This window comes from Cyanistes caeruleus, chromosome 9 (genome assembly GCF_971803275.1).
Source record: "Cyanistes caeruleus chromosome 9, bCyaCae1.hap1.1, whole genome shotgun sequence".
Lineage (NCBI taxonomy): Eukaryota > Metazoa > Chordata > Aves > Passeriformes > Paridae > Cyanistes > Cyanistes caeruleus.
The window spans coordinates 12,811,876-12,837,726 of NC_141709.1; the positions used below are offsets into that span (position 1 = coordinate 12,811,876).

Below are 25,851 nucleotides of genomic sequence, written 5' to 3' on the forward strand. Positions count from 1 at the left end.
GTCCTGTTCTTTTGAAAAAAAAAAAAAAATATTTCGTTTCAAGAACTTCTCTGTTTATGTCTACATGGTTTTGTTGATTCCTCAAAAGAAGGTTTATGGGCTCAGCAAAAAGGGCACAAAGCTGAAAACTAGCATTTGAATATTTTTGTGCAATTGGTGATTCAGATGTACTTACTTGATTTGCTCAAATGAGGCAGGTGGTGGAGTTCTGTAATGATCTTTACTTTGTACCCAAGACCACTGATCATTTGGCTGAGGTGGCACATTGTTAATGATGCGTTAATAAACAACATAATTTGGGAAGGTAGACTCTTCAATGGAAGGTAATAGCCCTCCCTGCTGCCAGTATCTTAATGTAATCAAAGAAAACATCTTGTTTTAATCATTTACTTATTGAATGGCACAGCAGCTAATCTCTGGGATGTACCTTGGAGACCCGATTACGTGTTTCATTGACATCTGGGGAACCGACACAGATGATGTTGGTCAAATTGCCCTCAGCTCCCTTCGTTGCTGGTCTGCAGCTCTGTGGTGATTTGTCTAGAAGACAAAGAAATAAAGAATTTTGTTTGATAATTTAGGATATGTCCAATAGATCAGCCAGTAATTGATCTTGACATTCCCCAGGGAAAAATTCCTAGTGTCACTGTGAAGGTCTTAGTGGTTTTGTACAATCTGTAGGAACTTTTTCTTCAGATTTTCAGATAAAATAAGTTTTGCTTCAATCTAGTTCTAAGTGAAATTAGATTATTCATAATATTAAGATGTGACACAATACTGTCAATAAGCCTTATATTTTCAATAGTTTAAACATCATAGTTACATCAGTGGTATTATTTCCATGCTGTTCTGATCTGCTGTTCATGTAGGCTCATTCAAACATATAAAGCAATAAAAAATTGCCAGAAAATGAACTCCAGGATTATTTTTCAGTCCTACAGATAAGTGTTGGCAAGATCAGTTTCTGGAAAATCAAATACTAGACCTGTGTGTGTTGGTTTTTTTCCATAGTGTAATTCTGAATTATTTTTTTCTTATAGAAAACTAATCCTGCTTAACTACTTAGAAATGCAGGTCTAAGTAATAGTCTGATCTTTACTGCTGACATGCACCAATCCTAATGAAACCTGCACCACCACTGCACTTTTTTAGTAGCTCTGAATATTATTCCAGCTTCAGCCTGTGATATTCAAAAGCACATGACGAAATACATAAACGCCTCCTCCCGTCCCTGAAGTGCAGTGGGTTAGGTGATGGGATTTTCAAAGCCTTCTAAATTCTTCGCATTCAGGAAAGAAAATGCAAGAGCTCAAGTAACAAATATTTGAATAGTTTCTCAAAGCCACTTTATTAAACTGGACTCCTTTAAACAAGTTTAGTCCCAAGTAAGTGTGGTACATTAGATCTAAAAATATTTTTTTCAAATCTATACTTTTCAGTGGTATAATGGTTACTTTTTGAAGAACTTGCGGCCTTGCAAAATACTGTCATTACATAGCATCTTCTCAAAAAGCCTGGTGTTTAGTATTAACCATCTTGTGGTTTCATGGAAGACATTTTGAGAATTTGGGATCCATCTTGTTCAGCTATGCCTTCTCTATTATGATTAATAGAGGAACATGCACGTTTGAATTCTTTGACTAGCTTTGAAAAGTATCACATTTTTTTCTTTGTCTATTTTATAGGATATGAAAAAAGCCCCATCATCCCTCAGGGCATTAAAGCACAGTGCTTTAATTACACAATGCCCATTAATGCTAATAAATTTCATGCTAAAGACCTATGCTGTACCAGTGCCAAGTAAAACATAAGTCTCCTTCCTTTTCAAGCCCTGTGCCACACACTGCCTGGACATGCAGCCATTAAAATGAGCTCAGTTGCAACGACAGACATTAGACACAGATGCAAGATTTCATGTTGACTTTCAACAGCTTCCACAGGTTGAAATAATGCTAACATTTGATTTTCAAGTAATCTTTAAAAGTATTTAGATAGGAATAGTGTTAGGTGAGTGACAGAACATATGTGAAATCGAGTGATAATATTTTCTACTGCTGCACTTTTTCTGTAATCTAACTTGAGTTTTCTCTGTAAAGATTACTTTGTAATGATACTCAGAAGAATGAATTTACCAGCTGTATAAGATAAAGCATGTTTGTAACTGTTCATAAATCTTATTTCATTCTCTACTGTTTCTCTTACCTAGTAATTAACTGCAGCCTTTTTATTTTTTTTAAATTTTTGTTTTCATATATCTCTGCTGTTAGCAATTCTAGAATTTAACCTCAGAACTAAATCTCCTTTTGCCTTGGATTATTCATTGAAATCAGGCAGTCATATTACTCTTGATCTATGTGTACAAGTAGCAGTTCTACTTTCACGGTAGGTGGGGTAGAGGAAGAGTTTGGGATTCAGTTTAGGAAATTTGAAGTAAGGAGAATGTGTCAGTAGGTATATCAGTCCAGGAGATGCAGACTTTTTTTCATCTCTGCAGTTAAGAAAACATCCAGGATCTCTTTGTACTAGCAAAATGAAAATGTAATGGTGATCTGGTCTGGTTGAGAACGGAGACCAAATGGACACAGCTATGCATTTAGGAGGAGCTGAGTGATGGTTGGATGGTAAAATGCATAAAAAACTCCAAAACAATTTAGATACTGGCTATGAAATGTTAGAATATGCCTAGACTTAGCAAGCGGGACTGTAGTGGGATCAGCCAAAGGAATGTAAGGAAATTTCATGAAAAATAAATCTGGATTTGTAATTAAATGGGAAGTGTTCAAGTTTTCTGATGTTCTTGGTACTTCACCTCAGGTGTGATGTGGAGAATAGTATTGGGTTTCGGTTTGGTTTTTCTTTTTTTTATAAATAGTTCTGGACTATCCCCAATCCCTGTGTAACAATCAGTGCTGATATCCTGAAGGGGATTTATTAGTTAGTCAAAGGATTACCAGTCCTTTCTTTCTTAAGTCTTTTGGCAGAGCAGTCTTCAGGAGCAGACAGAAGGGAAGAGAGGTAGCACCTGGGTTCAGTCAGAAATGTGCCACATTCTCATGGGCTGAAGGAAGAGGAACATGAGGATTAGGTGAGGGTGAGCCCAGCAGAAAGCTGAGCTCTCTGAACATTGTTCTTCCTGTAAGGCAGAGGGCCCTTGGGGGTCTTAGAGTGCTCTCAGCAGTTTATCCTCAATCACAAACCTGTCTATTCAGGGCATTTATCATATTTTTAGAATGTTTATTATATAACATTTTCTATGTTCTGTTTATACTGCATTTGTGTTCTGCTGAAAGACTGGAAGACTTTGGCTGAATTTGAGTGCCTCTGTAGAAGCATTCTCCCATAAGACAAAGAAAAGGTGTATTACAAGCAGAGAGTTTTTAAGAATGCTACATGTTGATGAGCACTAATTATCAGAGATGGAAGCATTTTGAAAACCTTTCTGATGACTAAAACTCCTTTTTACGCCTCTACTTCCTAAACTGCCGGTCTGGTGCGAGCTTACATTATTTTTAACAATAGGGTCTTTTGCCATTGAGTCCTAGAGGACTGGAATCACACTTAAAGCAATAGTCTCTAATCTTAGATGCTGTTGTGAATATCCTTTTTATTTTTAAATTAGTGAGAATCTTGAGTTGTCCCAAATCTTCCCACCATAAATTGGACTTTCCCCCAGCTTTGACTAGTTTCAAAGAGAAATCCTGTTGCTTTTTCAAAGTTCTGCCTGCCTACATTCACCTAGCTGCTGCTCATCCTGCTCAGAGGCAGACCTGTTCCAGCTCAGTGAGGAGTGCCAGTCATGAAAGTATTAAACTTGTTATGAAAAGCCTGAAAACATGGATGTACCTAGGTGCCAGGCTTTTAAACTCATTGCAACTTTATTAAATGACACACTGGGGGAAGCATCTTTTAGTAATAAACATAGTCACAGATTTGAGCTAAAAAGCTGGATTTACTTTGTTTTGGTTGTGTACTGAGGCATTATCAGGAGATGATTTAGAGCAATAGCCGTGAACTCTTAGCTTGGATCATGTTAAACTGAAGGTTCTCCGTGACTGAAAATGTTTTTCTGACTTTATGGGAGCTTTCCCTCTCCTACCCCCTGGAGGGTAAGTTTTAAACTTTGCAGTTTAAAATAGCCATATGTTAAATAGCATTTATTGAGCTTATTCAATAAGCAAATATAATTTCACTTTTTCTTGAAACGTTTATTCCTGCTCTGCTTTTGAGATTACACACGTGCTATTGTGCAATTCTTCTCCCTAGTAGTTTCTACATGAAATCTATTTTCCCTGAAAAAATGGAATCTTTGTGTCTTTGTCTCCTCACTAGCTTTCAGGCATGTTTTGGCAGGGGCTCTGACTGTCGAGGCACTGGAGAGGAGGGGCCTTACACTCATTTGTCAGCTTTTCTTGCATCTGTAATTTTTGCCCACTCAGCAGTACTGGAGGGGCTTAAAAAAGGGGGAGAACTTGCAGTTGTTGAAAGTCAAACTCCTGAAATAATTGCCAGACTGTAACAGTTTGGGAAAGAGGTGTGTGTGAGAGAAGCAACAAACGCTTTGGCTGAAACCAGCTTTAGTTTTAAGGTTTTAGCAACTCTCCATTTCATGTAATTGCATGCCTTCTCCCCATAGATCTTTACAGGCAATGGTACTGTGTTTTTATAGATTTGCTCATTATGTGTTGATAAACTGGCTTTTCTTAATGATGATGAAAATAATTTCAGTGGTGTTCAAGACTTGGTTGTTTCCAACCAACAGTTTAATTAAAAATGCTTAAGTCTTCTCTAACTTTCGTCCTAATCCTTTCCTCCAATCTCCCTTCGCAAGCTGGATGCTTTTATCTCCTCAGGTAATGTAATCAAACAGAAATTAGTTAATTTTTTGATTATTAGAAGACAGATCCCTTCATACTAAGGAAAGCATTTTTCCTCTTCAGCTTTTTATGGAATATTAACACTGATCTGTCCTCCTCGTTTGAGTAGGCTATTTAAGCTCAGGGCTCATACTGTGAGCTGTTAATTAATCAGTGTGACAGATGAAGAAAGTATCCAACTATGAAAGAAAACCTTACTTCAGTGACTAACAATAAGGATGTGAGCCCGAGTGATTTAAAGGATTTTTTTTTTTTTCTGAATGTGTGATAAGGCGCCTTAAGCTGTTTGAGGTAACGATGGGGTTTTTTTGCTCAGATTGTGTCACTGCACAAACATTAAAGGGCTCATCAATATTTTGTCTTGAAAAGTCTAGACAGGAGTTAAAAGAGCCTCTCCTACAGTTTGAAGAGATCCTGTTTCCCATAATTAATAACAGGAAGCCAGTAAATAAGGCTTTACTGACAAATGAAACAGTAACATGTACCCAGAAACATTAGCTCCTGGCTGAGAAATGTAGCTGAGGTCTGCCGGTTTTAGTGTACAGGAAAAGATTGCTGTGGAGGCACATTAGAGCTTTGCTCATGTCTAATTCAGTTATGTGATAGCAGACTAATAGTCAAAAAGTAATGATAATGCATTTTAATTATTGAGAGTGATTTGTGACCTTTGTTTACATTTGTGTTACAGTCCAAGAACTCTTCCCCTGTCATTAATGGAAATTCTTTGAACTCAAAAGGAGATTTTCATGTTTATTTAAAAGCTACCAGAAGGCATTTCAGACATTTCCTGGAACAAACTGTATATATATATTTTAGGAAGATAAGAAATGAAAGGAAACTTGAGGAAAAGCTTTAAATTTTCTTCCTTTTTGAAGACTGCATTTTCCTTTCAAAGATACCTTTTCAGAAAGTGGTTGGAAACTTTTAGAGTTAAAATCAGTTAAACAACAAAAGGGTAGTTAGACCCTCATCTCTTCTGTACCAGCGTAAAACCAGAGCAGTGCTATTTATCTCACTGAGCTGTTAAGTTCATTTCAGTAACTCCACACAGTACAGGCAAAAATTCAGCCTTGCCCTTGCCACACTTCTGATTTCTTTGGTTTTTTGGGTTACACTGGAGGGGGAGGTTGGAGGAGGTTTCTGTCTGTGTAGCTGTGGGAGATTGGTTGTTTTCCTAGGGAGCAGCAATGACTGAATCTAATATTCACAAGTACTGGGAAGCACATTTAACTCTGTGTTTGTGCTGGACCTTAAGTCTGGGCTTGAATTATGGGTTCATCATCTGGCATGCTGACTATATGATACAACTGTGCAATACAGACTGTCATCTTGGTGCTGACCTTGAAAAGAGAAGAAAATAAATTTGTTTCACTGATTCTTAGATACACTGGACAGTAAATTCCAGCTGTAGCTATTTAATTTACAGTAAACTATTAAATTCTTTCCCCCTGAAGGTGAGCAGTTGGGCTTTCTGCTAAAAATGACAAGATAGGACAAAATAAGCTTGTTTGTAGAGCTGATGTTTTTCCCTTTTCTGTATATTTTAGAGGATTAACAGCCGTTACTCCACAGAAGCATGGTGATGAATACTAAATAGTCCACCATAAGGCATTTTGGAAGGAATTCAGTAAATTCAAAGACACCCCAACATTGTATTCCATAACTTTTTCCACTGACTGTAGCTTGTACCATGAAAGCAACAGACTATATCCCAAAAGAGGACCACACTGTTTACAATACCTTGTCAGGTTAAAATGTTTCCTGGTAGTTATCCTTTTACTGTTGACTGATTAAGTGAGATATTTGAGCACACACATCTAACCTTAAGCACAGGCTTCTTCCATTTTCCTCAATGAGTTTCCATATTTTCACAGTTCATAATTGGACTTCTGTTATCTTCTACATGCCTTTCCCTCCCCTGCTAAGTACTGAGTTCTCTCCTCTTGAATCATGCGTGCCAATATCTAGCTAGACTTACAGCTTTTAAATGAGACAACCTGTGGAATGTGGTGCTACTTGACACAAGTGCTTGGCTTCTTACTGAAAATAAATAGCTCAGATGTCACTTCAAATGCCTACTGTAACAGAGAAAAGTCAGAGACAACTGTTGAAGGTGCACTGTCCAGGCACTTATAAGGTATTTTATGAAGTATTTTCCCTAGCTCAGAGCTGTGTGAACTCATGAGTTCCCAATGAAGTTTATTGTGGAAACATTTTCTTTAACACAAAAAAGTTACCCTACACAGCAAAGCTGTGAATAAAATTGGATTACTTTTTCATTTATTTTGGACCTTTGGAAATCATGCGTCTTTATCTATTATGTGCAGCATATAGGAATAGAATTTTTTTCTAATTAAAAATGAAACAATATACAAGTCTCTTTAATACCAAACTTGAGTATCTTCAATGTCATGTCCCAGAAAATATTCTTATATTGAACCTGATCTTTGTATTCAGTTTTTGATGTCGTTTTGCATAAAGAAGCTGAAAATTTCCGTGTTTAGGGTGCTTCTTTTAGAAAGAAAGGTGATCCATCAATGAACATGTTGAATTCTTTGAATTGTCAGATTATATATTACCAGTGCACTGGTCATGTTTAAATGCATGTTTCAGAGAGATTAATGACTATAGTAAATACTAGACTAATGTAGAGTAAGATTCCTGACATAACTTCCATTTACTCTAAAATATGCTTATATGAAATGCTACGGTTCTAATAGGAGTAGGTATTTGTAGCAACATTTTGCTATCTTTAATCTTATATTAAGTACATGGTTTCCAAGTGGAACTCTTGATAACTAGCAGTTTCCTGAATATTATCTAGATTTCCTGTTTATTTTATGTGGTATTGTAAGGATCATCTTGTGCCTTTTTCCAAAAGAATGAAGACTCTTTTTTAATAGGGTATTATCTAAACCCTACTCCATTAAAGTTGCAAGGTTCAAGGTAACTGTAGGAACCCTGATTAAACCTCAACTTTTAATACAATATTTCCTTTTGTCCTCTAGGATTTTTAATTACTTTTAGCATACTTTTCTTTGTGTGTGTGCTTGTGATTGGACTGTCATTTTAAATATTGTCTACTTTGAAGGTAAAGATTTATTTCTGATTCAACAGGAGTCTCCTTATAAGAAACCTAACCAGAAAAAAGTAAAGGAAAAATAATTTTCATTCAACTTCAAATATTAAAGTTCCTAATTAAACTCCAGACCATTATTTAAATATGTTAAGAGTCTATTTTTATGGTGCTTCACATTTACTGTAGGAAGACTTTGAAAATCCCTTTAATTCACAGAATCTGGGAAGCTCTGCTTATTTCTTTTAAGCAATAAACATACTTTGGCATAGAATTTTAAGAAGACATTCCTATTCATCCTCCTTTTAAATTAAATAATGATTTTATTGGTGAAAATACTGTAAATTACTGTGAAAGTGTTAAAGTAGAAGCAAGCAGATGGATTAAGACTTAAAGAATTTGCTCCAAAGTTCCTTTTAGCATGACTGCTGTAGGCTGCCTCTTGGAAAGTTTGGCCTACTCTTTGCAAAATCTCTCCAGGCTGTCAGGGAGCAGGACAGAAGTGAAATAGAAAAACAGTTCTGAACTGCCATCAAGTAATAAAATCTAAGGATAAGCCAATAGGATATGTGAGTTCAGGCATTTAATTTTCAAAGGTGTTCACTTTAGAGATTCAATTAAAAAAGAGGTTTAGACTTTCAGTTTCTTTTTAAAAGAGGGAACAGAACGTTCTAATGCTAACATTAGAAAGTATCTTTGAAAGGGACAGACACTGCTGCATTTATTTCAGTGATGCTGTAGAGTGGAGAGGCCTCCTGGCTCTCCCAAGTCTTTCTGTCATGCATCCTACAAGGGTTTCAGAAGGAGGGCAATGCCCTGAGAGGCCTCACTGTGCTCTCACTATTGTGACAGTCAGTATGGGGAATCAGAAATGGAGAGAAATTCCAATACTTCATGTGCAGATTCTGGAAGTTAAAACTTTTGCTTTACAAAAAACAGGACTTGGAAAAAAAACCCCAAACCACAAAGAGTAAACTTTTCTGTAATTCCTTCTTCAAACATTAGAAATTTAAATGCACCACTGTAATCAGAGGAAGAAATAGTAGAATTGCATCATTTTTTTTGGCAGCAGAGGAGTAAGGGAATACCTGCCGCTATTATTTCCTGATGTCCTAGTTTAAGTTCACTAAATCAATGTGCCTCATGTTCTTAGTCCTTTAAACACAGGTACTTGTGTTTTTTGATATGCCAGGAGATAGGAATATGAGAAGATGAAACAGGATTTTTATTTGTTTACTTCAATGTTCTCATACAGGATTTTGTAGCTACCTTGGTCTGTACCTTTCCAGAAGCATTATTTCTCCTGGGTGACCAGGTTAAAAAAAGTGGATTTTTTTGGTTTTTATAATAAAACATATGGGGACATAGAACAAAAGACAGTGATATTTTCCTCTTCCACTGCTTTTCCCCTGAAAGGAGATAATTCCCTATTCTCATAAAGAACAAGTACTATTCTCTTTTGTAAGTATCAAGTGCTTTTCTTTTTTACTTTTTTAATGTTTTCATTTATTAATAGACTATATTATTGACATAGGTGTAGTAGAAGCCTTCATTTATGGTACAGGAAGGGAGTTTTGTTAAACAACTTTTAGCCTTTTTTAGCCAGGCTCTGCACAGTACTTTCTCCCTGAAGTCATTATAGGAAGTGACAGATATTGCAAACTTGTTTTATAAGTATGTAATATGTCATATAATATTTTTAAGTATGCAGTGATTCTTAATTTTTTTAAATAGTATGGCATACAATACCTCATGCTTATTAGCATCCTTAATGCTAATTAAGTTAGCATATACAGACATTAACATTTAAATGCTTCTTGCCTTCAAGTTAGGGCAGGTCGTACTTATCAAAGTAATATTGATAAGTATTTTCCATCTTATTTCACTTTCAGAGTTTCGATCTGCTTCTCACCTGCAGTAAGGCCACAGCTGGAACACTCTGGGGGTGGTTCTGGCTGGCTGAAACAATTTGGCCTTTCATCTGTTCCTCCACCACGAGTTGTACCGATAAAGGCAGCAGAGTGGTGTGTGGCCTGGGCAGCATTGCTGCTGTGCAGGTACTACAGCCTGGCCACTGGGGTTGGTTCATTCAAGAGGTTTCAGCAGTGCATTTCAATTCTTTTCAACTAGGAAGAAAGCTTTTAAATCACTCTCTATCCAGCAAAAACATTTTGCCTCATGATGCTGAGTTCTGACATTGCAGAAGAGTGCTTGGACTCTGCATTTTGAATGCTTCTAGACAAAATTTCTCTCTGAAAAGACAAGCACTATTTAGTGAACTAAGACCTCCTTTGTGTTCCTTTTGTTACTCTTTTTGATTGACTGTTAAAACCATTTTTCCTCTTAATTACTAAACGATGCAGAATTGCATACTCATTTCTTAAAAATTGTTAAGACTTTTCTGCCTTAAAATGTGAAGAGAGTCTTCTGTAAAAATTCATGTAAAGAAAAAAAATGAACAGGCTAAAGTACCAGAATTATTTGAAGTGTATAAATAGTCTGCATTAAAGTTTTACTGGTTTTTGTGGGGGTTTTACCCCCTTTTGTGGGGGTTGTTGTTGTTTTTAATCTGGAGATCTCTGACCTTGATGGGACTCTATTGAAAGAAGAAATTTTAGTTATCCTCCACCTTCTAATCCCAAGCATGCTGCCATGTACTTGGCTTCCCACTTGATAAAGGAGGATACATATTTGTTAAATATTTGTGTGTCTCTCTTTTAATCATATAAACCTTTCTAATTAAATGGTATTGTGTCTCTGTAAAGAAATAACTACATCTTTTGTTGGATAGTATTTATTTTATGATACTGCAATAAACAAACCAGCATTTTAACATGGTAGGCAACTTCCTGGTATTAAAACCAACAAAAACAAGTCCAGCACATGATTCACAGTGAGAAATTTCTTGTAAGGGATTTGCCCTAAATTTGATGGTAGCTCAAAATACTTGGAGGTTTTGAACTTGTATTTCTTATTAATTCCACAACTTAGACAAATCTTTGACGAGCCTCTGAAACATTCCCCCTCCTTTTTTAATTTTTTTAAGTTTATACCTTTCCCTCTTCATAGCTTTAAAATGGAAGATGAAGGCTGTGGTAAAAGGGTCTTCAGCTGAATTCCTGTGAAATATGGAGTTTACTCCATGCTAAGTCCCCTGCAATCAGTACCAAATACCACACTAGTATGGCCTGGAAACTGCCAGCCTGAATTAACTTTGATAAAGGCTGAAGATGTTTCTCAAGAAGAGAAGCATCTCTTTAACATTCTTACCTACAATACCATGATGGAGGTTTTTGAAGGCCAGCAAAAGGGTCTCAGGTACCTCTGTCAGCTGCATATTTGCTTAGCTTTGGTCATAAAGCAGAGGCTGAGAAGATATTTATCTTCTCTGGCTTGTTACATGTGTCACTTATTTTGTGATGGTGGAATGATCTGACAGCAGAATTATTTTTAAAACAGAGCTGAATCTCATTTATTTTCCTCTTCCCCCCCAAATTGCACTAATCAAAGTCCAAAAGTCATCCTTCCCCTCCCCTGAATAAATTTGCATAACTCATAGCAATTGCAATCTATTAAAACATCTGAAAAATAGATTTGGATCTGGGATTGTGATAAATATACTTTATCTGGAGGACTGCTCTTAGGGCATTTCTATATTTTATTAAATGATTTAACTGGATATTTTATTCGCAAATCTGGGATGAGTAGTTTCACTTGTCCCAAATGGACTAAAAACTTTTTCTAGAAATTATGTAAATTGATATTGTTGCACATAAGATTGCTTGCAAATTTCCCCACAAATTTTGTATTTTGTTCCATCTTGAGCTGTTAATTATGCCAAACAACTTTGAGGTACTTCTGGCCCACTACATTAAGCACCAAGTAGCTCAGTGGGAGGCCATGTTGTTGTGCTCCTATAAGGGTGAGATAAAGTAGCATTACTCAATGTGTTTAATACATGTGACCACTGAATGCCAGATTGCTAATTTATACAAAGTCCTTCACATAAAGAAATGAATCACTGTATACCATTCATTGCTACTTTTTTTAACTGACAAACTGATAAATATTTCATGACCACAGGTAAGCAGAAAACTCACTTTTTCCAGCCCACAAAACTTTGAGTTCAAAACCAGTGCTGTTCTACTTTGAATTTCAGTAAAATTTAGGACGAATGAAGAGATCTGTCTGAAATAGTTGATTTACTGCTAAATGTGAAACAGCTATTTTGGAGTCAGTGTGTCTGTTTTTTGACTATAAATTCTCTTTTAATCCCTGGAAATGTTTTCTGAAGCACTTTTCTTTAAAAATGGTACCACTCCACATGAAGTTTAACTTTATGAATCACCATCCTCCAGCTTGACAGAAAAGCCGACATTCAAAGACTGCAGTACTTGTGAATTAGGAGTCAAACATGAAGTGAAATCTTCTTATGTTTTTGGTGAGAAGTGGCACTTGATCCTTAAGGCAAAGAAATTCACTTCAACCTATATGACACATCACATTACGAGCAAGTGCACTGGCAGGGCTGTAAGATGAAATGCCATTTTCTGTTAAGTTAAAAGTAGGACGTTTTTTCCATTTCTGAGAGTTCTATCGCTTCATATACTTGCTTTTGGAAATGAAAAATGGCAATGGCCCTGTACAGAAGTGGCCTATGAATTACAGAAAAGCAGCTTACGCTGAGTAGTGTGGCACAAGAAGATGCCAGGCATTTTGTGACGAGAGAAGCAGCACAGTCACATTGAAATTACAGAGCCCACAAAATTTAGTTTTGCTAAGTCTCTTTTTCTTAGAGAGGAGAATGAATAAATATAATTAGTTATGCTTTTTAGCAGGCTTATAGATGATCAATATACTTACAGAACTTGTACAGTTAAGTACACAGAAGAAACAGATAATACGGGGGTTTTTAGGTTTGTTAACTTCAGTATCCTGATCTAAATTACTGCTGCTAGGGTTTGAGGGTGATGTACAGCTCTGTGTATCATATACCATACAGAACTACCTAGAATTCTCTGCTACTCTACAGCAGTGTCCAAAAGATTGTCTGCTTTGGTTTATAGTAGGATGAATAATGGGAATAATCCTAAAACATCTTTTACATCTTGGGAATCAACAAAGTGGAATTTCTCCTATTATATTCTGAATCTGGAACAGGAGCCCAGATGAACCTGGGTGTCCTGCTTGCTTCACCAGTAGCTTTGTTTTTCCTTAAGGAAGCTTATAAAAAAGTTTCATTCTACAGTAATAGGTTTTATTTATTTGTCATTCTGGCATTTACATTGGAATTGTGTTCTACGTATGGATAAAAGCAACTGTAAGGCTGTAGAGGTGATGGAATGAATGAAGAGAATTTTATTCTTTGCACTATAGTTTGATAAATTGCTTTAAGATTTTTCTTGTTTTAATGGCTTTGAGACAATTTTATTTTCAAGAGTTTGAATCAGTGGAAAAAGAATAACAAAGACAAAAACAAGAAATACACTGCAGTGAGGACTGTAACCCTAGCTCACAAAAGCTTTTGCTTATAATAATAAAGACTGGATTTGTAATTAGCTTTTTTGGAGTGTTTTTCACTCCAGCTGCACTAGACAATACTCTGACTTGTAGTTAATACATACAGACATATCTACTTATTTTCCTTTGCATTGCAGCATGTGTACTTCCCTAATTGGCAGCTTGCCATTTATATGTGGAAAACAAGATTGTGTTAGCAAGAGGGAGAGAGTTAGATATCAAATGTCTGCAGTGCACAAATATCTAAGCTAGATTACAAAAAGAAGATACTTAAGTTTGAATTTAGTTAATTTGGATCATAATGCACTTAGATTTTCTGTAAGGTTAAACATGAGTTACAAATAACCAAAGTCCAAGTTAGAACTCAGACTTGCCACTGTGAGATTTCATTTTAACACCCATTACTTTAATGTTAATGTGAAATCTGTGTAGATATCCAGAAAGAGTAGATTGATTCAATAACCCGACTCAAGTTTTCTCTTAATACTGAAACTTATGTCAAACTACTAAGATACTTTTCTCCCCTAATGAAGGACGGAATTGTGAAGGCATTCTGCTTTGGTTTTGGAAGTTAAACGTTACAGGTAGGAACAAGATGACCGAATACAATGTTCTAGGAAATAAATGCTCCTTACTCCATACAAGAATTAAAAAATTAGCATTAATATCCCACACATTTTTTTAAGTGAGAGAACTGATGTAACAACAAGTACTTTATCAGGGACTGTGTCACTGCCCTTTTAAATGGATGTATTGCTAGTCTGGTTGAGGATCACTTGGCACCAATTTCATGTGGTCTAGCTAGACCAGCACACTCTATCTTGAAGTAAAGCATTAAAATAAATTATCTTCCCTGGAAAAGTCTTGCTGTGTCTTCAAAATTCTCTTGCTACATGTTAACTGAAATTGATTGTGAGTAGAGACAACTTTAATTCTGGATTCTGTCCGAGAAGTCAAACTTTTCACTAGTACAAAATACTTACATAAAACCAACGAGTTTTAACTCAATACCTAAATTCTAGAAGACAGGATTTTAGTTCTTTTTAAGCATGGATCTTGCATGCTTTAAGACATTCATGGCTTAAGGGCAAAGAAATAAAATAAATTTTTAAAATGCTTTCAGGGAGACTCAGTTTAGGACTTCCATTTCCTTAAATTCCTTTTGTCAGTGTCCCTTTTTCTCTTCAGTGTATGACAAGTGCTTGTAGTAATTCAGGTGTTGCAGATGGATTACAAGCTGAAAAGTATTGTGTGTTTTGTGCCTGCCAACATAAGGAACTGAATTAATAGGTTTTGAGTACTCAAAAGCAATGCCTTTCTAGACAGAGTACTTGAATTAGACAAACAGACTCTGAAGACTTTCTGACACAAGCTGTCTGCTATAGCTTGCATAAATCTGTGCTGAATGAATACTTAACTAGAATTACTTGGAAAGAGTCAATAGAAGTACTGCCAAATGAAACAAACAATTCTCTTAGTTCTGTAAAACTAAGGTGGTCATCAATGAACACAGTCACTACTGTATTAATGATTTAGTTATTAGAGGTGATAGGAACAGTGGAACACAGTTAAAATCAACAAAGCTTTTTTGTCTCTATTCCAATCTTGTATTTTATTTTTCTTATCCTGAATTTAGGGAATTCAGTAGCTTCCCTGATGTAATCAGTTAGAAGTGACTCTGTTTAATGCATATTATCCACTGTTTTAGCAGTCTGTATGATCTCCACAGATTTTAAAAGAATTTCCAACTGATGGAGCCAGCCTTCAACCCTGCTTTGCTGGGAGCTTACCCAGTTTGTCACACAGGAATTCACTGACTTCCATAAATTTGAGCACATCTTTTCATTCTTTGCCCTTTCTGTTTATTAAATGTAGTAGCCCCTATCCTCTAGACAGCATTTGTCAACTGAAACACAGCAGGTAAACCAGGTAAAGTCATTTTCCAGACAACGCAAAGTGATTTTTAAAGCACCAACAGTAGCCTCTTAAATATTTTTGATTTAGGTGTTTCTGTGAAAATCCTGATGTCCACACATATAACTAGCTTCAGCCTTTGAGCTGGCTGGTAAAATGGTGATACTAAATAAAACATAGACTTCAACAGAGTTCAGAAAAAGTTGGGTGGTGTTATTGTGTAATTGCTTTTATCAATCTTTACAGAATTGTCTTCTCTCATCAGCACATCTATAATATCTTGTTACACAACTCCGACTCAGTTAGCCTTACAGTTTTGAGAATAAACAAGTCAGTCTTCATGATCCAGTTCCAGAGATGTAAAGGATGTTTGCCCTGCTTCATTCCACTAAAAAGGTGTTTCCCTTCAAAATATCTATATTTTTTCCTCATCTTTTCACCCTTGCAGATAAACCAGTCATTTTCCCAAGTGCTCTAATGAAGCAATATCATTTTATTAGGTGGCTTGAAAGACAGCCAGAAAATATTTAAATACCTGCTTACTCTTGAAGTTTATATAATTCTCTTTTAGTCTGAAATAAGTTTTTATTAAGTTTTCATAATAAGCCACTTATTGAACATTTGTTCCTACTAGGCATCCTTTAAGAAATACAAAAAATATATTAGGATCAGTGTTACAGGACCACGAGTCAATTATCCTTATGAAGAAATAAATGTTAAAGAGCTGTTTGGATAAGAAATGTTATTAACTGAAAATTGAGTTTTAATTCAAGAGTATATAGAGAAATGAGATGTTCTTTCAGCATCACTGAGATAAAGTAGTGCTGGTCTGTTGACAAAAGCACTTACAGTTTGTCTTGGAGAGACTTTTTTCAGATTTTTCTAATGTCAGTGAAAGGTAGAGTTACCAGCTCTGGAAGGCAAAAGTGCCCAACTTCCGTTTGCCTCAACAAACTTCTGCTTCTGATTTTAATCAATCTGGAAGTAATTTGACTATGAAAATAATTAGTATTCTCATGAAAAATCTGTTTTAATGCTGCTTTTAACTGCTGAGTTTAGGAAATGTGTTCTTGATTTATCAAGATAGGTATTCTGGTAGGTAACAATAGGAATGGCACTATATGAGGGAGACATTGTCTACTTGTCGTTGTTAGAGCAGGATAAAATCTGAAGCTTTTGAGGCTGTGGGAAATGAGTTTTCAGTACAAGAAATGTTTTGACTTTTAGTTAAAAGATTGAGTTATACAGTGCCACCATCTTTTAAAGATTAAATCCACATGACACTATATGGAATACAATATCCATTGTTCATACTTCTTGAATGACTTGGAATCATGTGTTAACATGATGAAACCAGATGGGATGTTCAAACAGTAAACTCCATTCAGTGGCAGCCAGATGTCTTTCCTGGAGAATGGGGGAGGGATCCTCCAAATTGAAATTTCAGAAGATGGCAACTGTCAAATTTTGAGCAATTTATTCAAGTGATAAATATGTTATATTTGTGATTTAGTAATTGCTTATCTTTTTTTTTTTTTTAGGCAAGTTTGATCTCTCATCTTTGCTCCTGTCTTTAGATATGGATGTATCACCTGACCCAAAATGTTTGTTCGTCCCTAGTCCCCCTTTTCCCCTTAAATGAGGAAGTAAAAGTAAAATTAACTTGGCAAGTATGCTGGGAGATATAGGGGTTGCTTTTGTGGCTCAACTAACATCTTACAAACAAAAAAAAAGTGGAAAAAGAGGGCAGCAGAGAACAAATTAAGTAAGTCAAATGCAAACTGCATAATGTAGTACTAACTAAACTTTAAAAAAGTTTATCAAATGGTTAGCAGCCACTCAGAGAGTTTGTATCTCTAGATTAGATTACCAAATGTTTCTATTATAAGCCAGTTATATCTGTAGCTAGATTTGCAGAAAATTCATGGATATCTCCTTGTGTCTTAAAAAACAAACCAAACCAAAACCTCTTCACTTGTGCTACCTTTGACCCTTAGAAAAATTCCACTACAGTGAGCTTGCAGCCGTGTGGAGAGACTGTAAATATGTTTAGACAGGTGGTATAGTCTGAGGCCATCTTTAAGGAAATGGAAAAGAAGGTCTTCATTTGGAAATGTTCTCATATAATGAAGTATGCCCAGCATCTTTCAGTGCAGAATGCCTTTTCCAGTGAATCTTGCTGCTTGTCATGAATTAAAGTACAAGTTTTCAAACAGAACAATTGAGAAGCAGTCTCCCCCACATTTCTCTTTAATGCTATCTTAACATCACTTATTTTACATTTGTGCAGTAAAAGAAATGACAGCCAATTTAAGTTTCTAAATTTAAAGCTACTGGATGACAAATCTTTGGCAAGGAGGGATGCACAATTCTAGTCTTCGTTGTGCTTGCTGCCTCCTGTTGTAGAGAGATGAGGAAAAAAAGGAGCAGGAAGCTCATTAAGATCTTGTAGCCAAAGGCCACAAACCCCTCTCCCATAAAAGTCTCAAATTTTCTTGACTGTCTCCTCTTCCTTTGCAACATCCAAAACACGCAGTGAATCCTGAGGGCATCCAGCAGGAAATCATTGCTGTCTGTTCTGTGTAAATCCAGAGAAGGAAAGAAAAGGACAGGATATAGGCACTACATAGTGAGTTACTCATCAGAGAAGCATTACAGGACAGACTAGAGACCTTTTCTTAATACAATAAAATTTGGGAATTCAGCCAAGTCCCACTGGTCCTTTCAATGGCCTTGGTGTTCTCACAACCTGTGCATGCAAGGCAGCATTCTCCTTTCTCCAGGAGTGTGTTGGAAACATGATGGAGGCCTACCCCACTGGAGCCTGCTGGGGCTAAATGTGATTCCCTATGCTGGCTGCTACAAAGGTACAGGTGTGTTGCCATCTCCTCAGAGAAACAAGCAGTTGTGTATCTAAGAAGTAGATTGATGAACCTGATACATATTCAGTGTTATTCCCTGTTCCCTTTGAACTATTTCTTAAAGTACAGGGTTTTGTTTTTTGTTTTTTTGTTGTTGTTGTTGTTTTTTTTTTTGTATAAATTTAAACCAGTATTTCAGCAAAAACCATCTTGACTCCTCCTCAGAAAGGACAGGAACCTCATCAGCTTTTTAAGTAACTTAGGTTTCACTTCCTTCACTAACAGGACGATAGATTTAATTTTTTTTTTGTGGAGAAGATCCTAAATTACCCCAAATTTAATACTGAGTCTGAAAAACTCAGCTAGAATACTGATATGGAAAGAATAGTCCTGATTATTGATTCTCTAAATGAAGTTGTAAAGTTGAAGTTGTGTAAAATTTATTCCCTGAATATAAGTACAAAACTGTCATAGGATAGTGGTTAGAGAGATATTTTTTCCTCTTTAAAAAAAACAAAACAAAACAAAACCACCAAAAAAAAACCCCAAACCCCACAAATCAATGGTTTTTTTGGTGGATTTGACCATGCAATAAGGCAGTAAAACTTTATAATTACAAATAAATACAACTTAAAAATAAGTTTGCCAATGAGGTGAGGAAAGAGGAAGCTTGGATTTACAGACAAAATGTCAGATGAATCCCACAGATTGAAATACCAAAGTCCTCTAAGTTGACCTAGGGAAATTTCATGAGACTACTGCTTGCTTTCCTGTACTATTTTGTATTTTAAGGAAATAACAGAAACTAATCAGATGGCAACCTGGTTGTTTTTTGAGGTTTCCACAATAAATGAAAACGTAGATTTGAAGTCGTGATCTTGTGTCAATTTAATAAAAGTATTTCTGTGTCTTTGAACTGCTCCATAAAAAGGCACTATTTCACTTGCATTTATGCTTTTAAGTAAAATTTTTAAAACTGTCATCATATGTAATGTTGTGTATTTATGTAACTAGTTCCAGTTTTTACATCTTTACATTTTGCTGTTTGCAGAGGAATACAGCGATTCAGGGCAGTGCTGTTTAGAGAAGCAGATTGGATGGGGGTAGAGGAGATGGGTAAGAAACTGCTAATCAGCAAATGGATTTCACAAGAGAAATTTGTCTCTAGTTTTAAAATTTGGTGAACTGATGCTCTGAAGCAAACCTGAGCTCTGGACCTGACATGAAGAGAATCTGGAAAGGATGATTTATCTTCCTTGTCTCTGATATATTAGGAAATAATTTACTTGAAGAAAACTGGAGGATTTTTTAAGCGTTATGCAAGACTTAACTATTACATAAGAATAACAGAAGGAGACACCTGGTTGTTTGGGGTTTTTTTGTTATGGCTTTTTTCAACTGACATGAAAAAAAATGTAATTAAACACAATTCAGAGATGTTTTGCCTGAATTTCCTTCTTCAGGTAAAATGCATAGTGAAGGCACTAGCAATGATTGTAAGGTAGAGGATGAGGGAAACATATTCACGAGAAAAACAAGGTTCAGTGGACAACTTTGTATTTTAGATGCACATATTGCACGTGGGAGAGACTGATAATTCATAAGAGTAAATGAATCAAAGCACAAGAATAGTATCCTATTTCTGCCATGTTGTTTTTTTCAGCAAATTTAGTTTGCTATCTGACAATTGTAACAAGTCAGTTTAAAATTTACAGAGAATAAGACAGTCTCCTCTGAAAGCCATAATTTTGACATTCCAAAATAGCAGAAAATGAATTTATATTTTTTGTAATCTAGTTTTTATTTACTTGAATTACAATCTTGATTATTTCAGTTTTGTTCATTTTTATACTTGTAAATCATTGTAATGTCAGTTATTTGCAAATACTGCAAAACCTTCATCTTAGTTTGTAGTCCTGAAAAAAATTTTAACTAGCCATCTAAAGCAAAATAGATGAAACCACTTTTCCAGTCAAAGGATTCTGAAGTTCTGGGAGTGAAGGACCCAAATCACTGCTTCCACTGATACACAGCAAACTCAAAAGTGATCTTGACGAGATGGTAGCTGAAAACTGTGAGAATTTACTTCATTGTTTATTTCAAGTCCAACTCTTCAGTGCCTCTGTGTTTCCTTTACAGAAACAATGTCTGTTTTCAGTCTGCACAAGTAGTTGAATTCTCAGCTGTGCAAAAAATACAATTATGACAAGTACACTTGACCTTCAGTGAAATTAAGGAGAATACCACCTGCACTAAATATGTCTTGTAAACAAATCCAGAAATCAAATCCAGTTGCATGTCTTACTGCAGTAATAACTTTTCAGGTTTTTAAAGTTTTGACTTCTAATTGTACCCTACCCTTAAACAAGGAGTGTTGATGAGTTTTTAGCAGCTGCACTGTGGACAGAAGCACTTTTTGTGCTGAGATAAAGCTGCCCAGCTCTAGAAATAGTCTGTCACTTCAAACAAACATTTTTTTAATTTTTTTTTCCACTATTATCTTTGAGTTCCAGTGTTTAAATTAAATTGAAAAACATAAGAAAACTGTTTCAGGACACACTTCCCAGAATATTTTGACCTCTTGACCAGTAGCCACTCCTGGAATCAACTACAGATTTTTTAAGATCCACATTTTGTTTGAAAGAAAAATCTCCCCCAAAATCAGACCCTTTAACTATTTAGGTAATAAAGACGGCCTAAACTATTTTTTATTTAGCAATGTCATTGGAAAACACCAAAATATTCTTTCAGAGAGGTACAGCTGCTTAGCATATCTGAAAGGTAATCCAGTAAAATAAATGTTCTAGTCCAGATGCAAACACATCTCTGTCATAGAAATTCCCTAAATATAAACCCTCATCTGAACTCTTTCTATGTAAGTCTTACCTTGAAGTAATGCTGTGCACAGAAGATGTGTTATCCTGGGTTATTCTGGCTAGACTAGTAGGGTTTTCCATGAAGCCTACCTGCTGCTATTCACCTCTTTTAAACCCATCCTTTTCCTCCTTTCTTTTCCTTCAGTGTATTGAACACTCCTCAGCATAGCTCACTGAGGAAGGAATGTGGAGAATTCAGTTATTTGAAAGTTTTAAATTTCTAAATCATGATTTTTAATCTTTGGAGGGGGCATAGTTAGCTAGTATGGATAACAAAGCGCAAGAACCATGACTGGACAGTCTTGGATTTGCAGTAAGCTTTATGCCACTGGAGAAGGATGAGTTTTAGTAGCTGGTATTACACAGTGAAAATCATCTTCAATGCCAGGTGAAACCCAAAGGAGCCAGAAGTCCAGCAGCATTGTGTACACAGGGGAAAATGGGCTCCTTGCCCACAGTGGCAAGAAATGCCCACAGAAACCTTTCCAGAAACAACACAACACTTCTAGTGGTCTTGAAGATGATGGTACCCAGAATATACTTTCTCCTCAGAAAAATTAAATTGCAGACCTCAAAAATCTTAGCAACCATCTACTAAACATAAAGCATAGAGAAATAATTATTTGTGTACTTTTATATATATTCATTACTAAAAACTGTAGGATTTATAGATTTAATACACTGTTTTTGTAAATCAAAATTGATATTGTACAGACCTCATGTAGTTTAGCTCTTTTTATTATTATTTTTTAATACTGCTGTTTTTCTTTAAAAATTTTATCAGTCCAAATCTAATTAATAACTGTACAAGAAATATTTTCTTTTCCTGAGGAACATAAGCTGTATTGCCTTGACTATTTTGTAGCAATGGGTTTTGTTTTTCTCTTCCATTTCCATAGCAAAGAGAATTAATTTAAGAGAGATCAATAGCATTGCTGGCATATGTTGCACAGTGCTGGGTAGCATGAGACGAGTTTATACTTAATCTTGTATCTTGTTGTATAGAATTATGTAAATTAAATACCCCTACAAAGAAGCTTTTGTTTTTATTAATTTAATGCAGCAATACTAATAAGGGAAAATGTATACAACAAATCATTGTGTGTACTTAGGATAAAAAAATCTGCTAACCCTTGATATTGGGTGGGCGTAATGGATGTGTAAAGTGCTCTGTGCACTTTGCACTGTGTGAAACCTGCAGAAACTTTCCAGTAAAGCACTTGCAAAAATGTTGCACCTGGAGCAGGGAGGAGTGAAGAGGGCAGAGGTCAGCATTAGGCATTAAGACACTGACTAAACAGACTTTACACTCGGTGAAAAGTCCAGACAACCCCTGCAGTGTCATCTTACAACTCTGGTTTTCTTCTTTTCAGGACATAGTAATCCATAAATACACTCTAGTCACCGGCAGCTTAGCTCTTCCCCCGCTTCTCCCCCTTTTTAACTCTCCTTTCATTTATAATTCTTACATAAAGATCTGAATTTTTAACCCTTTCCAAGTCTTTTAATCAACCTTGGGAACTGCTTTTCTTCCCTGTTCTTCACTTCATTTGCTAGACTTATCTTTTTAAATCCTTTCCTTTGCAAATTTTTCTCTCAGAAAAATTGTTTCAAATACACTAAAAAAAAAATAATGCTTGAAAACAGTAGTACAAACTCAGTGTACGGATGAGACATTCTGGGAAATTATCAGATTTTTACTTCTAAAAAAGGCAGTTATTAAACTCTGTTATCTACTTAAAAGCAGTCTTTGTTTCTGAAGCTTATTAACCAGACACTCTACGTAAAATATCTCATGGGATGTAGTATAAAATTTTTTTTGCAACTACTTCTGAGCTTATTTGTTTGGATAGATGAAACTAGTTTCAGCTGGGATGCTGCAAGAGAAGAATTGTCTTGTTTGCCTTTGTTGTTTTTTTCAGTCACACAAACAGAGAAAAACCTCATCAATTTCTCTAAAGTGGAAAAATGCAGAGGTAAAACAAAGAGGTGTTTGTACTTTTATTATACAATTAAGTCTTTCAGTTTTGCATCTATTACGCTTAGTAGATGAACGCATGAGACCAAACTGATTTTAATAATTTTATCTGATCCCATTATCCACATCCCATGGCTTAAGAGACTGGATAGACTCCTAATATAGTCTGGAGCCTTGACAGTAAAAATAGGCTGGTGAAATACAGCCCATCAGTTGCATGGAACCATGCACATTTTGCTCACTTCCTCTCCTTGTTCTGAGCACTGCACGAGGCTGTACTTCCACGCAGGATATTTTCTTCTTACCCACTTTTCACTACCCTACCCTTCCTGCAAAGCTGCTGAGATGTTACACTGCTTTTTCATTAAATTTTACATCTTGTGTACAACACTGATGCAAGATAGCTGAAAGTCTGAGTATTTCTTTCATAGCGTGCATGAATATTGATTAGTAACAACATTAATAAGAAAATGTTTCAGGTGTTTTTTTTGTTTTGCACAGAGATCCCTCATATTTCCTCAGGGTCAGATAACAAAGTTTCCAGTTCATGTGTGTGTCAGGGTCATTACTCAGTCACAAAATGGTGGCCTCACAAGGTCTCCTGTCAAGTCTCTTGGCCAGTGCAGCTCACTGATTTCTGTGTTCTGTGCAGTGATTTTTAGCGTTGCTGCTGAAGGGATTCTAACTTGGTCTATTCAGTGGTGGAAATCAAAAAGAAAGAGGAACAGAAAGGTGAACGTGGGAGCACAACTGAATGCAGGCAGAGCCCAGCAGAGGTATTTACTTTGTATTTACTTTTCAGGGCAATGTGCTCTGTAGAAATGAAAGACCTGTTTCAGCACGTGCTGAACGTCGAGGGTGGAAGTGGTTCTCTAGGTGGCCGACAGGCTTTAGAAGGAAATGTACGCTCGACGCCATTCCAAGATCAGCTCCTTGGTGCAGAGTGCCAGAGGCGCTGTGTGTCCAGGGCCCCAGATTTAACTCTGGTCATGCAGTGCAGCATTTAACCTGCTCTGTCTCACCGGTACCCTGGGACAGTCTGTTAAATAAGCCATAACTGGAGTCAGTGTTTTAGTGGTAGGCCTTGCATGAGTGTTGAATCTACAACATCTTTACAGATGGAGCAGTATCTTCCATTTATCCTATATTCTGATATTTTGTTGCAACTTAGTAAAAAAGAAGAAATTAATGTTCGAGTACATGAAGAACTTTAGGATATTAAGCTAGAACTGAATGTCATTGATCTCTTGAGAAAGAGGCTTTGTATCTTGTCTTTTTGTATCTTTCTTGTTGTAGAAATACCACACCAAAAATGATCTCACTTAATAACATAAACAAAAGACCATTGTTCTATCTAGCATTTTATGTTGTTTTCAAGCATCTGAGGTCTCTCCTGAATCCTTTTCTGTGGTATCTCATTACTGACCTCGTAATTATAATCACACATTCAAAACTTAAATTCTGCTAATGTGACGTAGATGAGAAGCCAGGCAGTTAAATGACTTGCCCAAGGCTACGAAACATCTTGCTGTAGAGCTGAAATCAGACCTTTTACCATGTCTGCCTGGCCAGACCCAAGGTCTGGGCTTTGTTTTATGTTGTCAGACGTGTTTCTTCATGCAAATGTTATTTGGACCGCATGCTTGACATATAGGAAAGGCCATACTGCCCACTGAATTTTCTCCTGGATTGTTTTTCACCTTAACTTTAAAAATTATTGGGATTTTAATGAAAACCTCCTTTCTTCAGGTTATCTTAATGAAACCATTTTCATAACTATTTTTCAGAATTTATATTCTACAGGTGTTGTTTATTGATTTAAGCTTATAGTGATGATATGAAACCACCAACCATTCAAGCATAATGTTAAACTGAACTGTGAGGAGTAGAGTGAATTTGTCCAAAACAGTACAGACAGAAGTCTGTTGCTTCTTTTTTTTTAACCAAACTTGCTCTATATTGCTCTCAATTAGTCTTTTTCCCTAACCCCTTTTCTTCTGAAGAATTCCTTTTACCCACTTACCTTATCCATTAGCTATGTAAACACGTATGTAGGACTTTGTGCATCCTTTGCATACTCGTTAAATCTCAAATATTGTTATATTGCTTCACACACATCTCACTAAATGCAAATAAAATAGTAGGGAAGGCTTCAGTGATGTCCTCTGGGTGTGTATTTCTGTAGGTAATGTTTGTGTGTGATACACACAGTCTGCACCTTGCATGTAGATCACACAGACACAATCGAGGCTGATCACAACCAACGCAGTGTGGGTGTGATGCGTGTGGGTGAAATCTATGTAGGCAAATTTGAAGCATTTGAAGATTACAGATATTTAAGGGTCAATATTTTGGACAGTGGAAAATTATATTTTTCAGACTCTTCTAAAAGATGCTTTTCAAAAATTTATTTAAGTACCATATCCTTCAAATCTGCCTTCATTAGAAAAAGGTAAAGCAGTTCATGTTTTAATTCAGCCACATCTTTCAGTCCTTTTTGGTCATTCTTTCCTTCAGTTTCTTTTGGGAGGTTTCTTTCCAGTTTTATGGGGTTTTGTTTTGGTTTTTTTTTTAATATTTGGCCATTAAATGATGTCAAGTACCTGCTTTTCTGGTGTCAGACATACATCTTCCTTGTTACACGCACTTCTAAAAGAGGAACTCACTATGAGTTCTGCCTGAATGCTGCTAGATTTGCTGCTGTACAAATAATACAAATTAAATATTCTTAATTATTTTAGCTCATACTAGA

At 36.0% G+C, this 25,851-nt stretch overlaps 1 protein-coding gene and 1 long non-coding RNA gene across 17 annotated transcripts in view; one reads left to right on the forward strand and one right to left on the reverse strand.

Annotated features, from left to right (window-relative positions):
• LOC111932757 (uncharacterized) overlaps window positions 1-25,851 on the forward strand; it is a 249,403-nt gene that overhangs the window by 51,174 nt on the left and 172,378 nt on the right. The window lies entirely within an intron of this gene.
• The window catches only part of LOC111932758 (uncharacterized), a 62,022-nt gene that overhangs the window by 31,141 nt on the left and 5,030 nt on the right, over window positions 1-25,851 (reverse strand). For all 16 annotated transcript variants that reach the window (XR_015273835.1, XR_015273833.1, XR_015273832.1 and 13 more), the window contains exon 2: window positions 428-540. Coding sequence is in view for 1 of the 16 variants with exons in the window: in XM_086842030.1 (XP_086698156.1) it covers window positions 428-540 (113 nt within the window). In the remaining 15 variants the exon portion in view is untranslated. The remainder of the gene's footprint in view (window positions 1-427; window positions 541-25,851) is intronic.